At 32.9% G+C, this 16,790-nt stretch overlaps 2 protein-coding genes across 6 annotated transcripts in view; one reads left to right on the forward strand and one right to left on the reverse strand.

The window, feature by feature from the left end:
• LOC145292024 (glucagon-like peptide 1 receptor) overlaps positions 1–14,445 on the reverse strand; it is a 310,307-nt gene extending 295,862 nt beyond the window's left edge. For all 3 annotated transcript variants that reach the window (XM_080138037.1, XM_080138036.1, XM_080138034.1), the window contains exon 1: positions 13,455–14,445. In XM_080138037.1, coding sequence (XP_079994163.1) covers positions 13,455–13,493 — 39 coding nt within the window. In that variant the 5' untranslated portion in view covers positions 13,494–14,445. The remainder of the gene's footprint in view (positions 1–13,454) is intronic.
• Positions 14,446–14,547: 102 nt separating this feature from the next.
• The window catches only part of LOC145292026 (molybdopterin synthase catalytic subunit-like), a 43,164-nt gene continuing 40,921 nt past the window's right edge, over positions 14,548–16,790 (forward strand). For all 3 annotated transcript variants that reach the window (XM_080138042.1, XM_080138041.1, XM_080138043.1), the window contains exon 1: positions 14,548–14,684. The gene's annotated coding sequence lies outside the window, so the exon portion shown is untranslated. The remainder of the gene's footprint in view (positions 14,685–16,790) is intronic.

Below are 16,790 nucleotides of genomic sequence, written 5' to 3' on the forward strand. Positions count from 1 at the left end.
CATAACCACTTATCAAAGCCAAGAGACCACTCGAGGATAAGGGTTAAGAGTTTACAGTAGTCAATTGAACAATATAGTTATCGTTAGTAATGGAAATTCGGTAAATTTGTTAACTAAAGTGGGATGACTCATCAGGAACTTGTTTACGTTGGACTTGAAGACAACCATATTGTAGTTAGCTGGAAAGCAGGAAAATGGAAGACAATTCCACAGGCGTGCAGTTCTAAGAAAGAAGTTTTGTTCATGGAATCTACGTTTGTATTAAATATTTTACACATCTGAACGCAACGACTTTTATTCTATAAATAGATAGGCACTCGTCCAAGTTATCCGGAAATAGAAATCTTCTTACACTCTAGAAAGACAGGACAACATGCCAGCTACCAGTTGGCAAAAAGATGGCGGACGGAACATTATGGCAAACACGCTAAGTATTTTTTTAAAACTCATCCTAAATGTTTTATATGTTACCTTGTTTTTAAACTTGTTTTTCTTTTATTTATGTATTTGTCTATTCTCCTGTCTTATTCGTCACCCCCCCCCATGCTACAAAGTAAACGATAAAAACAAACAAAATGCCGGAAACTAACGATAAAAAAAAAAATGCTGGAAATTATTCTCTATTAGAGTAGATAAACTTAGGACTTTATTTAAGTAATATACTTAATATATACTATTACTGCAAGCTTGCCTATATTGAAAATGCTTGCTTCCTGGCTAGCCAATGAAACCATATAATATAGTTAGCCTTATTTTTCAATTACGTTCAAAATATAATACAGTGCCATTAGCAAAGAAAAAGTTACCTATGAAAACGAACCTCCTAAAGTAAAACCTTGAATAATTATCTAAACTCGAATGTAAATTAATATTAAGCCGACTTTACAAATAGATAAAAGTTAATTATTGGATTTTAATTAATTATAAGGTGAAGCTCCAATGATTCAAACTCGATAGATAATGACAAACTTCCACCTATTAATATGGGAGGGGAGATTATCATCAAATGTGTCCTGAATTGTTAACTTAGCACCGGACTTACTACTTAGATATAAATAAGTCACTTGTACGCATTCCCCTCCTCCCCCCCATTTTTTTTTTTAATGGAGAGTAGATAATACAGTGGATGTGTTATCGGCAGCTCCAGTAACTCTCGCTTCTCCTTTTTTGTCCCTCAGTCCTCATTCAATGAATGATTTTTCTGACAAAGGGTGAAGAAAAAGCTGCTTAAAGGTCGGTAGTACTTGGTGACCAGTAGTCTGAGATATCGGAAATTTTTCTGTCTCTGTCTGTCCTTGTGGCCATGTCACTAGTAAGGGTGCTGGAGGTAAATGTTTTGTCTGGGCTGATGTTATCCGCCTGATAGTCAGGGACCCGAACCTTGGATTAACAACTAAGGAGGCTGTCCTATCAGCAGGCGCAAAGTACTGGGACTGCTGTATTGCCATTTGGTGAGTGGATCTGGACCATGCAGTAGTTTCTGGTGGGGCCTCTCGATGCCATACTAGTGGGTAATTGTTACGGCTTTACCTTTTCGTGTGCTACAAAAAAAAAAAAAATTTCCTGTTTTTTTCTCTCTTACTTTCCCTCTCTGTACTGCTCTAACCAAGTATGCCGACCTATTCCACAAATCGCAAAACCTCAACATGAAATATCTCCAGAATAAAAACTCGATTAAACCTAGAACCCCATCTTCCAACGTAGACGCCTACTATCAGGTCTCCTTCTCCAACATCAAGGGTCTACGTTCCAACCTTCCAGAGACGATTACAGGAGACGAAACCGAACATATTATTTCTAAGTGAAACCGGAATAGGGCCAACCACTTCCCTAGCTGAGTTCATAATTAATGGATACTCTAACTTAACAGCTAAATCTGACCCCCAAGATCGCTATGGGCATGGAATATGTGCCTACATCAAGGATGGCTTCCCGTGTGGCAGGGATATCTCTAGAGAAGATCCTAATTTACCCTATATGTGCTTCCGGGTTGCACTTGCTTACACCACTGCATTTATATTTGCCCTCTATCGGCCCCACAACAGCGGAGTTACTATCTTTAAGAGCATATCTGAGAAAATAGACCACATCCTGTCTGCACATCCCTCGGCTAACATCCACATCTGTGGTGACTCCAACGTCCATAATGTGGAATGGCTGACCCATTCAAATAAGACAGACGATGAGGGGAGGTTTTGTCATGATTTTGCCATTGCTTATGACCTCACTCAGATTGTTCGCGAACCCACCTGTGTGCCCGATACACCCGGTCAATATGCAAGCCTCCTAGACCTTTTTCTCTCAACTTCCCCTGAGCTATGTTCATGTTCCGTTCATTCTCCTCTAGGATCCTCCGACCACTCCATCGTATCAGTTAAGATAAGAACGAAATGTAAGAAGTCCCCAGACGTACCCCTCCACCGTACTGTATACCGATACTCTATGGCTGACTGGGATAGCTTCCGTACATTCATATCTGATTTACCTCTGCATTCCATGTTTAAAAAGGATGTGTCCTCTATAGTAGCAGATCTGACCGAATGGTTAATTGTAGCCATAGACCAATTCATACCATCTAAAAAATTCCAACAAAAACCTAACAGCCAGCCATGGTTCTCCCCAGAATGTGCTGCTGCTATCGCACACAGAAATCACTTTTTCCATAGCTACCAACATAATAGATGCACTGAGACTAAAACTGCTTTCAGGACTGCCAGCAACCACTGTAAAAGAGTAATAAAAAATGCTAGAGAGCTATATGCCCAGTCTTTTAAATCTAAGGTAGCTGATCAGCGGCTTGGTTCCCACCAGTTTTGGCAAAGAACAAATAGGATCCTGAACAGAAGTGTGCGTTCTATCCCAACCATTATCAATGGACCAGAAGTCATCTCGTCAGCATCAGACAAGGCCAAACTATTTGCAAAGAACTTTGCAGCTAATTCTACCGTATGCGACGAAGGCCATCAACTCCCCATATTTCCTCCTATAACACAGAACAAGCTAGGTAACATACAAATATCCGTGCATGAGGTCGCCAAGCTAATCAAGAACCTAGATTCCAGTAAAGCAACTGGTCCTGATGGCATCCCAATTATAGTGTTTAAAAAGCTTCAACCAGAACTTGCTCCCATACTTACGAAACTATCTAAGCGCTGTATTTAAGAATTCAGGTGATAAGTTTGCCCTGTATTTAAGAATTCAGGTGATAAGTCATCTCCCTCTCAGTACAGTCTCCTGTGTGTTATGAGTAAGTTGCTGGAATCCATATTAAATAGAGAAATAGTCAACCACCTCAGCAGGAACAACCTTCTTAGTGACACACAATATGGTTTCCGTTCTGCAAGATCTACCGCAGATGTGCTGATGGTTATATCCCACAGGATTAGTGAATCTCTTGACAAAGGCTTCCTTTCTAGGGCAATTGCTCTTGACATATCAAAGGCCTTCGACAAGGTATGGCATAAGGGTCTACTTCACAAGATTTCCAGCTACGGTATAACTGGAAATGTTTTCTCAATCATTAAATCATTTCTCTCCGATAGGCTCTAAAGAGTAGTGGTAGATGGACAAAAATCGGAGGCCTGCAATATAAATGCTGGAGTCCCTCAGGGGTCAATCCTGGGCCCAACTCTCTTCCTGATCTACATCAATGACCTCCCTAAACACATACTTAAATCATTCGTTGACATCTTTGCTGATGACACGGCCATCTACGACAACACATCAAAGGCTGTAAATGACAAAGATTCTCTCTCCTCTGATCTTAAGCGCGTGGTTCAGTGGGGGAAGACGTGGCTGGTTACCTTTAATGCATCCAAAACCAAACTCCTATCCTTACATCATCAACGCTCTGATCCCCATCTGGCATCAATTGTGATGGATGGCTCTCGTCTGGGTGAGGCCCTGTGTTTTGACAAGCTTCTGGGTTTGACCTTTACTCCTGATCTGAAATGGAACACGTACATCAAGTCTGTTGCCAAGGTCGCTGAAAAGATGGTGGGATCCTTCTACCGTTCCAGAAGATATCTCACTAATGATGCAATTCTCTATCTATAAAAAGCCAAGTACGTCCAAGGATGGAATACTGTTGCCATATATGGGCAGGAGCTGCTAAAAACAGCCTATCCTGCCTTGACAGAGTACAAAATAGACTTCGTGGCTTAGTGGGGGATGCCCTTTTCTCTACCCTGCAACCTCTCTCCCACAGAAGAGACGTTGTGAGCCTATCCTTGTTTTATCGTTATTTCCATGGCAGGTGCTCGTCTGAACTCCAATCTCTGGTCCCCCCTCGCCAATCTTTCACGAAAAACACCCGTCTAGCTGAATCCACTGTGAAAAATTTCCCCCACTCTATATCTGTGCCTAAATCAAAACGTGGATTCCATGAACAAAGCTTCTTTCTTAGAACTGCACGCCTGTGGAACTCTGTTCCGTCTGCCTGCTTCCCACCACACTACAACTTGGATGTCTTCAAGTCCAACGTTAACAAATTCCTAATGAACCGCCCCCTTAAGTAAACACTTCATCAAATCTCCACACTAACGTAATGTACTTGCAATAACCCTTATCCCTGAGAGAGACCAGTACCCGCATTAAGCTGGTCTGCAGTTTAACTTGTTGCTGGCTATCTTGCTCTTGCTTGTTGCTGGATCTCAACATTTTGAACCGAGAGAGAGACTTAGCTGTCATGCAAAGCTAAGACTCTGTAACATCATCTGTGTATAGATACTCCCTCAGGCATTTGTCTATTAAAATGGTCCTGTGGCGATGGAAGACATTTTTGGGCTCATGCACTTTAAGTGTCTGACAAGACGTTGCAATCATCATGTGTGTGTGTATATACGTATATATATGCATATATGTATGTATATATATGCAGATATATATATATATATATATATATATATGTATGTATATTTACATGTGTGTGTGTGTGTGTGTGTGTGTGTGTGTGTGTGTGTGTGTGTGTGTGTGTGTGTGCTGAATCCAAGTCCTAAGTAATTCACAATTATATTTTGAGTGTTACCCACACTGAGGATTGAAACTTCAACCTACAGAAAAGTGTAAATTACAACTTAATTTTATTCACTATGCCACAGACCCTTGCAGACAAATCTATTATGAAATTTAGGAATCTTAAACTTATTTTTGTTTCTAGATGTACAATCTTACTACTTATATACTTAGCATAGGATTATTTCTTATACAAATGAAAAATTCTTTATGATTTGATTTGAAATATGAATCAACTTCGTTTCATGATGTTGATTTAAAGTCATCTAAATGGTTTTGTAATCCTTAAAATAAGTGATAATCTGAAGGAACTAGGTCAGGAGAATATGCAGGGCAAGATTTCTTAACCACATTCTTCTGAATCTTTGGTCATTAGTGCAGTGTGAGGACAAGCATCATCATAATGGAAGATGACTCCATTTTAGTTGATTAAAGAAGATTGTTTTCGTATCAACCTGCATGAGAATATTGCAGAACAATAAAAAAAATCATAGTGATATGGTTCAGTAATCACAATATGCATCAAATAAATTACAATGATTTAAAATGCCATTTCTATAAACCGGTAAAATCTTTTCCATTACACTGTCACACTGCATTAATAGTTCGCATTGCTATATATATAAGTGAAACATTGCTATATATATATGTGAAACATTGCTATATATATAAGTGAAACATGGACTATATATATATGTGAAACATGGACTATATATATACGTGAAACATGGACTATATATATACGTGAAACATTGCTATATATATATGTGAAACATGGACTATACATATAAGTGAAACATTGCTATATATATATGTGAAACATGGACTATATATATATGTGAAACATGGACTATATATATACGTGAAACATTACTATATATATAAGTGAAACATGGACTATACATATAAGTGAAACATTACTATATATATAAGTGAAACATTGCAATATATATATAAGTGAAACATGGACTATATATATACGTGAAACATTGCTATATATATACGTGAAACATGGACTATATATATACGTGAAACATGGACTATATATATATGTGAAACATTGCTATATATACGTGAAACATGGACTATATATATACGTGAAACATGGACTATATATATACGTGAAACATGGACTATATATATAAGTGAAACATGGACTATATATATAAGTGAAACATGGACTATATATATACGTGAAACATTGCTATATATATAAGTGAAACATTTCTATATATATAAGTGAAACATTTCTATATATATAAGTGAAATATGGACTATATATATAAGTGAAACATTTCTATATATATAAGTGAAACATTTCTATATATATAAGTGAAACATTTCTATATATATAAGTGAAACATTTCTATATATATAAGTGAAACATTGCTATATATATAAGCGAAACATGGACTATATATATACGTGGAACATTGCTATATATATAAGTGAAACATGTACTATATATATAAGTGAAACATGGACTATATATATAAGTGAAACATGGACTATATATATACGTGAAACATGGACTATATATATATGTGAAACATTACTATATATATAAGTGAAACATGGACTATATATATAAGTGAAACATGGACTATATATATAAGTGAAACATTACTATATATATATGTGAAACATGGACTATATATATAAGTGAAACATGGACTATATATATAAGTGAAACATGGACTATATATATACGTGAAACATGGACTATATATATATGTGAAACATTACTATATATATAAGTGAAACATGGACTATATATATAAGTGAAACATGGACTATATATATACGTGAAACATGGACTATATATATATGTGAAACATTACTATATATATAAGTGAAACATGGACTATATATATAAGTGAAACATGGACTATATATATAAGTGAAACATTACTATATATATATGTGAAACATGGACTATATATATAAGTGAAACATGGACTATATATATAAGTGAAACATGGACTATATATATATGTGAAACATGGACTATATATATAAGTGAAACATGGACTATATATATAAGTGAAACATGGACTATATATATACGTGAAACATGGACTATATATATAAGTGAAACATTACTATATATATAAGTGAAACATGGACTATATATATAAGTGAAACATGGACTATATATATAAGTGAAACATTACTATATATATATGTGAAACATGGACTATATATATAAGTGAAACATGGACTATATATATAAGTGAAACATGGACTATATATATAAGTGAAACATGGACTATATATATAAGTGAAACATGGACTATATATATATGTGAAACATGGACTATATATATAAGTGAAACATGGACTATATATATAAGTGAAACATGGACTATATATATAAGTGAAACATTACTATATATATATGTGAAACATGGACTATATATATAAGTGAAACATGGACTATATATATAAGTGAAACATGGACTATATATATATGTGAAACATTACTATATATATATGTGAAACATGGACTATATATATAAGTGAAACATGGACTATATATATAAGTGAAACATGGACTATATATATAAGTGAAACATGGACTATATATATATACGTGAAACATGGACTATATATATATGTGAAACATTACTATATATATAAGTGAAACATGGACTATATATATATATGTGAAACATGGACTATATATATATATGTGAAACATGGACTATATATATATGTGAAACATTGCTATATATATATACGTGAAACATGGACTATATATATATACGTGAAACATAGACTATAACTGATAAAGTACGAGAAGAAGCTTTTAGAAATAAGACATTTGATGAAAAATGAATTTAATGATAAAGTATATTTTATTATATTTTATCAACATTATTTCACGTCTTATTCAACAAGCAAAATAAAGTTAAATGTTTGTGTGTGTTGACGGGTTGGGAAGGAAAAGCTTATTATGAATCCATAATTCTGAATGAGGAAAAGGTTTTTACATCAGATTGCATATACGGTATAATCATCTTGACACACTGGTTCCTATTAAATCACCAAAGTTAAGCAACGTTAAGACTGGTGTGCTATAATGAGTGAATACCTGATAATACAAAGTGCTGTATTTGCTCTGGTCTGGTGCTGCTAAGCTATTTGTGCTCAAGGCATGCATGAATTAATACAGTATCCCCAAGGACTCAGGATGAGGGAGTTAAGCGGCTCATCCAACTATCATCCACATTTGAGTCTTGAATGAGTTTTGTCAGATTTACATTATTTGGGAGTAAGTAAATCCATGACTGACAGAGTGTTGTTATATTTAGTGCAAATTTTTAGAAATTATGTCCACGTGCGGATGATGGCAGTATCCATATGCTAATGTGGTATTTGTTTACATGACAAGAATTTTGATAGTGTTCTGAGTGATTATGTTTTGTTTGACAAGCCCTATCACTGATTCTCTGTGCGGAAAACATGAATATAGTTGTTCATATGCTTTAGGAACAGGAATCCAGCTCTTAGATTGTTTCTGATTGTCCGACATAGACACTATCAGTATCAAGCATTCAAGTCAAGTATATAGTGAATGATTCTGACCTCATTTCTCTGTTGTTGGTAAAGGGGTGGAGTGGGGGGTTCTGCAGATTCAATGTCTTTGAAAAGAAATTGTTAAGAACTATCCTTGGTGAGATGAAGAAATGCAAATATCTGAAAGAATCTTAATATTAACAGATCTATCAAAAAAAGAGATTAACATGGTTTAGACATATTTATGGGCTACCAAACTCCAAACACGTGAATCAAATAAAGAAGATTTCATTGATAAAATATCAAGAGCATGACCAAATAAGGATTGAGATATGCAACTCCTGACAATTGAAAGATTGGTCCAAAATTTTGTAGAAAAATTTTGTTCTCAAGCATGTTACGAAACTCTCTGGAGCAAGCACATAAATCAAGTGCAGTTAAGTAATGAAATAAAACATAAAATAAGAAACAACTAAAAAAACAACTAAAAATTAACTTTGAAAAAAAATAAGAAACAACTAAAAATTAACTAAAAAGAAAGAAACAACTAAAAATTACCTTAAAAAGCATTGATATAAAGTAGATATAATCACCCCAATCATATGCAAATCTTCATTGTATGTCCAATGGTTGGGGGGGGGGGGAACACCAACAACAACAATGCTCCCATTCATTTCAACCAGATGATGAGTTTAGATGTAGTTAGTCTGTTCATGAAAGTAAAATACTTCACTGGAGGGACACACTTGCATCCCAAATGATAATATAATGAAGATGTTGACTTCCTGTGTAGAAACCACATTTGTGATAAAATCTGATACCATCAGGAAGAAGGTCTAGTCATAGGATCACCATTGGTCCCAGTACTGACCAATGTATAGTATTAAGGAGATAACATTAGAATCAACACTACAACAATGTGGCTACAATACGTGGATGGCACATTCATACTCTGGCCTCACCAGGAAGATGCTCAAACATTACTGAACCATATGAACCCTATCCTTTCATCAATACAAATCACTATGCAAAAAAATCTAAAGTCAAATTTCATTCAACAAAATCTAAATTTCAATTCTCGACATCCATATAAAGTAAAATAGGAATCATCCTTTGTCAACAACACTGAGTTAAGATAATATGTAGTAACAGCAATACATATAAAAATGATGAACAGTTTCAGAAAAACTCTCCACTGAAGAAATTATCTAGAAAGCATGACATTAATTTCAAGAAAACTCGACCAAACACCAAGGAAACCACCTAAAAACTTACCCCAGCTTGCATTCATATATGAAGGGCTTATCGGAAAAAAATAAAAAGTATATGTGATCCATATGACATTAAGACAATATTCAGTAGTGACTGACCTCTCCAAAAGCATCTTATACAAATCAAGGTCTCTATGGAAAAAAAAAAAAATGTGTCTAAGAACTAAGTGTATGTGATTCGATGTAAGTGTGGAAAAATATACAAAGGTGAGGCAATGTAATTATGCCATATGCATAAATACTTATATATGCGCACATATATACATATACATGCGCATACATATATACATACACAAAGTTTGCTTTTGTATAAGCTGTATCGCCTGAAGAGTTCTCAGTTACTAGCTAGCTGACTGAAACATATTCATGACTGTGTAGCGACATATTACTGCTTATGTAAAAACAAATAAAGAGTATAGCATGCTCTACTTCGGCTATAATTAACTTATTATTCTTGTGATCTGCACCCACCATATATTGGCTGGCAATGAATAACTCTGTATTGTAATCTGCACCGACCAGACACTGACTGGCAAAAAGTAATTTTGTATTGTGATTTGTACCGACCAGACACTGGCTTACGATAACTAACTTAGTATTTTGATCTGCACCCACCAGATACTCTCTGGCGATTAATAACTTATGAGTATTGTGACATGCACCTACCATAAACTCGCTGAAGACAAATAACGTATTAGTATTGTGATCTGTACTCACCAGCCACTAGCTGGTGATAAATAATTTATTAGTAGTGTAACCTGCATCCTCCATACACTGGCTGGCGATGAATAACTTCTTAGTATTATGACCTTCACCCACCAGATACTGTCTGGCGATAACTAACTTATTAGTATTGTGATCTGCACCCACCAGACACTAGCTGACGATAACTGTCCATTTGAAACAATTGATTTTAGAATATTCCATTTTCATACTAAGGGAATTCAGTATAATAATTGTTGGTGCGATTTAGAATATTAATTTTTTTATTTTAAGGGATGTTATGAATAATGGTCGAAACGAATTAGCGTATTAATATATGGATACCAATATATAGATGATGATGATGATGATGATGATGATGTGTAATTAATGTGGAGGCGCGGAGAAACAGACAGACTCACGCGCCCTCATACACAGAAAAAACACACAAAGAAGATAGATCAAAGAAGAAAAAAAAAAGTATTTTATTAATTGTTGATAATTTATTCAGAGTTTTCCTGGTTTGATGGAAAATATTGAAAATATAGGCGCATTATGTTAGTGCGCCGATCATAAAAAAATGAGCGTCTCCAGTTAACGTTTTACTTATAGTACTTCCTCTCATCTAAAAAAAAAAAACAAAAAAAAAACGAGGTTTGTTACAATTATATGAAAATCCATCTCTTCAAAATGGAGCGCTCCGGATTGGAACAAAAATAAAGATTGTCGCATTCTAGAAGGATTTCTTCTTCACTAACCGACGAGAGAAAAAATTAAATATAATATAAAAACACTTTAATGACAATTCTACTTTGAAAAGTAAAAAAATAAAAAATTGAAAAAAAAAAAAAAAATAGTCGACCAATTTTCAGAGGGAACGTATTACGAGAGGAAGACGATTCTTTTCATTTTAAATGTTTGCAATTGGTTAATTTGAATCACGTGAGACAAATCTTTGTAATTTGTGGCGGACACTGTCGGTTAGAAGCGGGCCTAAAAAGTGCCACCTCCGGCTGTTACAACTCGTTACCTAGGTGTATCAGAAAGTGGCCTTTAGAAATGATGATCAGAACTTTAATAATTCAACTTACTATTTTTCGAAGCTTATAACTACTTGAAAAATGTAATTCAAACCCTGTTTTTTTTTCAATTAAAGGAGAAAGGACCAACATTTTTAAAAGTAAATTATGCAATATTTGTTTTTTGAAGCGATTTTCTTTAAAAAAAAAAAATATAAAGAAAATCAACATATTTTGACTTGCTTATAAATATATGTATATATATAAATGCCAAAAAATCACTTACCTAAAAAAATACTATTAAATGAGTAGTTCCGTTCTTCATTGTTAAGAATTTATCCATATTTATATTTTAAATTCCATGTCTTTTTTTAAATAAAAGGATATTTTAAAGCGAGAATCCTAGAAAATCGCATTTTCGCAACGTGTTTTGCACAAAGCTTTAAAGAGCTGCTGCTAAAATGAAATTTATGAAATACGGATTCGTCCAATGGACATAAATAATGTCTCTTTTTTATTGCGTGTGTTAACCAAAATTAGTATTTTTCATCCTCTGTATTTAAAAAGGAAACGCACATTCACTTATAAGTTTTTCCCCTAGAACAAAATATCCGCTTCATCGATTTTCTTTTTTTCTTTTTTTAATTCTTTTAATGAAATACACGAGTTTTTGATTGATATATTTTAATACTTCTTTATCGACTAATTTTTTTTAAATATCTAAAAAAAGAAAACATTCAATGAAATAGAAAAATTTGCCGTCAACGTCTGGTATTTATTTGACAATGTAAGCATAACATGAGCTTTCATTAAAAAAAAAAAAATCAACGTGGTTAAAAAAAAAAGGTTTTACACTTTAGACTTTACAGGTAAATTTCCAAAAAAAAACTATTCCTTTTTTGTTGTTTGTTTTAAATTAGAATATTTTCTTTATTGATCTTTTATCTTCAATTTGTGATATAAAAAACTTTGGCACATGAATTAATTATTAAAATTTTAATAGATATTTCAAAATGGGGGGGGGGTGTTAATTTGAAAAAAAAAACGTTTCTCTAAAATATTATATTTGGTTTATTGGAAAGAGTATAAAATTTCACATTGACCCTGAAAATATCGTAAACCAATAGAAAAATTTTGGTAGATTTTTAAAGTTTAAAAATTGAAAAATATTTAACTCGTAAAATTCAATTGATTTTATAACGTAAAAAATGGCTGCATGAAGGCACGCCGGCATTTTGTAAACATTTTGTAAATACTGCTTTTTAAAAAATAAATAATAATATTTCTATTATTTTTTTAAAGAACTTTAATAGTTTATTTTCAAAATAAACTATTAAATAATATTTTGGAAGTATATTCCATACAGAAAATAAACAACCCACTTTAAAAAGAGAAATTACGAGTTTTTTTATATTTTGTTCGCAGTTTTCTGTTAGGGGTGTCAAAAATTCCTCCAAATTCGTTACCTACTTTTGCCGACACATATTAAGAGCCATAAGGGGTAAATTTGTATAAGCGTCAAAAATTCACAGACAAACGATAATGATGAAAAAAAAAACAAAAAAAAAAAAACATAAAAATGAAATTACATTTTTGCACATGGGAAGGTACTTAAAATCAGTATTTAAAACAATTCAATGTGCCCTTTTTAAAGTCTTTTTTTTTATTATTGATAATTGAAAAGGTGAAGAAAAACAGGATTGCTATTATTTTTTTTATATTGAAGATGAGTTGAACAGTTTTGTCAATGTTAGAAAAATAGGAAAATACAAATTTATCAGAGGTTAAACTTTTGCTTGACACACACATTATGACAATATGACAGAAAAATGTTTTAAACAAATTAAAATAAATATTTTTTTTTTGTATCATGAAAACAAAAAAAAAAGATTTCATAAAACTATCGCAAAAATAAAATTTTAGTTCTTACCTCCGTGAAATTGACATCTGCATTTGACATATTTCCCATTTTCTTTTCGAGACTCAAAAATCAGAAATAGAATTTTGGTAAACACAGAAAACACATGTTTTTGTTTGTTTGTTTGTTTGTTTGTTTGTTTGTTTCTTTCTTTGTTTTTCAGTTGGGAAGGAAAATTTTGGAAAAAAGTTTGTTTCCAATTTGCTCATCTCAGAACGCGCATGATATCGATGTTGTCATTTTCGTTTTTATTGAAAAATTTTCATTTGTCAGTTGAAATTTCTTGGTTGAAGTTCCACTTAACAATTAATTTAGGGAATTAGATGGAATTGATGAGCGAAAAAAAAGTTTAGGGAAACTTTGGAGGAGGGGGTTTGTATAGAATTATTAGTAAAAAAGAAACGTTCTGAAGGAGCCGATAAGTTTTGTTTATATGCCAAATTCATAAATTTGAAGAAAAAATGCAACTTCAATCATTTTGTGTATTTTGGATTAGAAACTTTCATTGTTTCTTCAGAAACCAAACCAGCAATTTATGGGAAGAAGAAGAAGAAGAAAAGATACCCCGTCCTCATCCGTGTGCATGGCTTTCACATCATTGGTTCGCGCAATGGAAGAAGAAGAAGAAGAAGAAGAAGAAGAAGAAGAAGAAGAAGAAGAAGAAGAAGAAAAGAGAGAAAATAGAAGGCGAGAGAGAGAAAGATAGAGAGAGAAAAAGAAAAGTGAAGAAGAAAAAGAAAACAAAGCAAAGAGTAAAGAAAGGAAAAATGAACGAGAAAGAAAGAAATAAAGAAAACAATATGGTAAACGAAGAAAGAAAACTAAACAACGAAGAAAAGGGAAAGAATAAGCGTGGAAAAAAGAAAGAAAGGAAAAGCGTAAACAAAAGAAAGAACAGTAACACGAAGCAATGAAGAAAGGATGATAGAAAGAAAAGCGAGGAAAAAGATAAAAGAAAGAAGTGAGCAAAAACCAAATAAAACGAAGCGAGGAGGAGGAGGAGAAAGAAGAAGAAGAAGAAGAAGAAGAAAAAAAAACAACGAAGAAAAGCAAAGAAAGAAAAAGCAAGGAAAAAGAAATTGTCACCACGTGATATAGTCACGTGATTCAACCATTATGGCCACGTTACAGGCACTTTTCTCGTCTTAATGTTTCCGTTTAACGTTGTTTTTATTTGTTTCTGAAAAAAATTATTCTTCCTCGATGGAAAATACCCAAAATGATGAAAGTGATCGTATAAAGGTGATTGTATAAATATAACATATTTTGAATGACGACCCGTTGAAGAATTTTCGTGTTCTGTTTTGGTTTTCATGTTCTGTTTTTCTGCGAAAGTTGTATTCATGCAACGCCATCGAGATTGAAGTTAAATAATTCTTTCCCCAAACGAATGAGAATAAAAGTTTCACTTAAAACATTAAATTTAAACAAATCTGTACTTATGCAAAGAACTTACCGTGCTAAAATAATAAAGTTATTATTTAGAAACCCATTGTTAACATGGGAGTGGGGGGGTCTTTTGCAACTAATAACTATCCAGTACTTTCACCTAACAATTTAATGAACAAAAGATGCCGTACAACTTAAATTTACCTTGACAATAGAAAAAATAGCACGGTAAATTCTCTGCATAAGTACCAAAACGTGGAAATTATTATTTGATGTTTCTACAGAATGAATCGAACTGATTTTTGCTAAGTACGGGCAAAAATGGCGAAAAAAAAAAAATAGGGGGACATAGTTTTGAAAGCCGGTTTATCATAATTTTTTTGTAAGTTTCCGACTACTTTTTGATATTTGAAAGATTAAAGGACAGATGTGTATTTTAAGTTGCAAAATAGCCCTAACCCTTACACGTCCAAACGGGAAGAATGTTACTGATACCGGCTAGTTTCATTTTCTTTTCTATATCAACATGTGGTTAAAATTTAAGGTGCTAGTGCAGAGAGTGATCCGATCCGCGCTATTTTTTAAATCGTATTTCCAAGTTTAATTAAAGTTTTATGCTATGTTTTTTTTATTCAATTGTAAGGTTGAAGTATAGAATAGTTACAAAACACCCTCCCCTCCCCATGTTAAGAATGGCTTTTTAAATAATAACGTTATTATTTACGTCCGGATCACTCTCTGCACCACTGCAGTACTGCACCAGTACCAAATTTAAATTGATAACGAGGCAGGTCTGTAGTTTAAGGTGGAAAAATAATCTCGAACCTTTTATCACATAAAAGGAACTAATTTCCCTAATCACCGGTACGGTACGTTACCATGGCAATAATATATAAACTTTTTATTTATTTTAAAACGTTTCACGATCTTTTTTTCACAATATCTTTTTTTCACAATATCTTTTTTTCACAATATCTTTTTTTCTCTCATCTTTTACTTATACACATTTTTTCTCTCATCTTTTACTTATAAACATTTTTTAATTTTAAACTATTTACTTTTAAACAGAACGTTTGGTATTCCGGCATAAAGCTCGAGACAATAGTCTCTAACCCCCTTTCACAACAAAAGGAACTAATTTCCCTAAACACCGCTTTTGGTTACTATGGGAACAGCTAATTTTTGTGATGATTCGATTTTTAATAATAAACACATTTTATTATTTTAAATATTAATATTTATTTTTAATAATAAACACATTTTATTTTATTTTAAATATTAATATTTATTTTTAATAATAAACTACACTGATTAATATCCCAAAAACTACTTTTTTGTGACAAATTTAAATGCGCTTGCTTGCATGTATAGAAATGGCCACCACCACCACCGATAACAAAGAATTACATTGCTTAATATGAATACTGAGAATACTCCAAAAAACACAGGTCAGCTGCTGCAGGTATAACATCATCAACAATTTTCTCCATAAGTGCAGCACTGCAGCAGAACGCGTACGATTTTTCGATTAATTAGCGGCAGTACTAATAATTTGTGCGGGTTTTCAGATCAAATAATAATTAAAAAAAAAATCAACAATAATAATAAAAAAAAATCGACAATAATAAAAAAAAATCAACAATAATAAAAAAACAAAATAGATTTTATTGGTTTATTCCTCGAATCACAAAAATTAATAAATAAAAAATCCTGTATATTGTAGGCTACAATAAATATTTGAAGCCAAATCTTTCAGCAAAAAAGGCCAAATTCAAAGACAAAACCACATTTTTTAGATAAAAAAAGGCCAAAAAAGTCAAATTTTAACTTAACACAAAAGCGGTGTATAGGGAAATTAGTTCCTTTTGTTGTGAAAGGGGGTTAGAGACTATTGTCTCGAGCTTTATGCCGGAATACCGAACGTTTCACGATATCTTAAACAGTAAGCACCTTTTTAAA

The sequence above is a fragment of the Euprymna scolopes genome, chromosome 13 (genome assembly GCF_053919585.1).
Source record: "Euprymna scolopes isolate OS-2025 chromosome 13, ASM5391958v1, whole genome shotgun sequence".
Lineage (NCBI taxonomy): Eukaryota > Metazoa > Mollusca > Cephalopoda > Sepiida > Sepiolidae > Euprymna > Euprymna scolopes.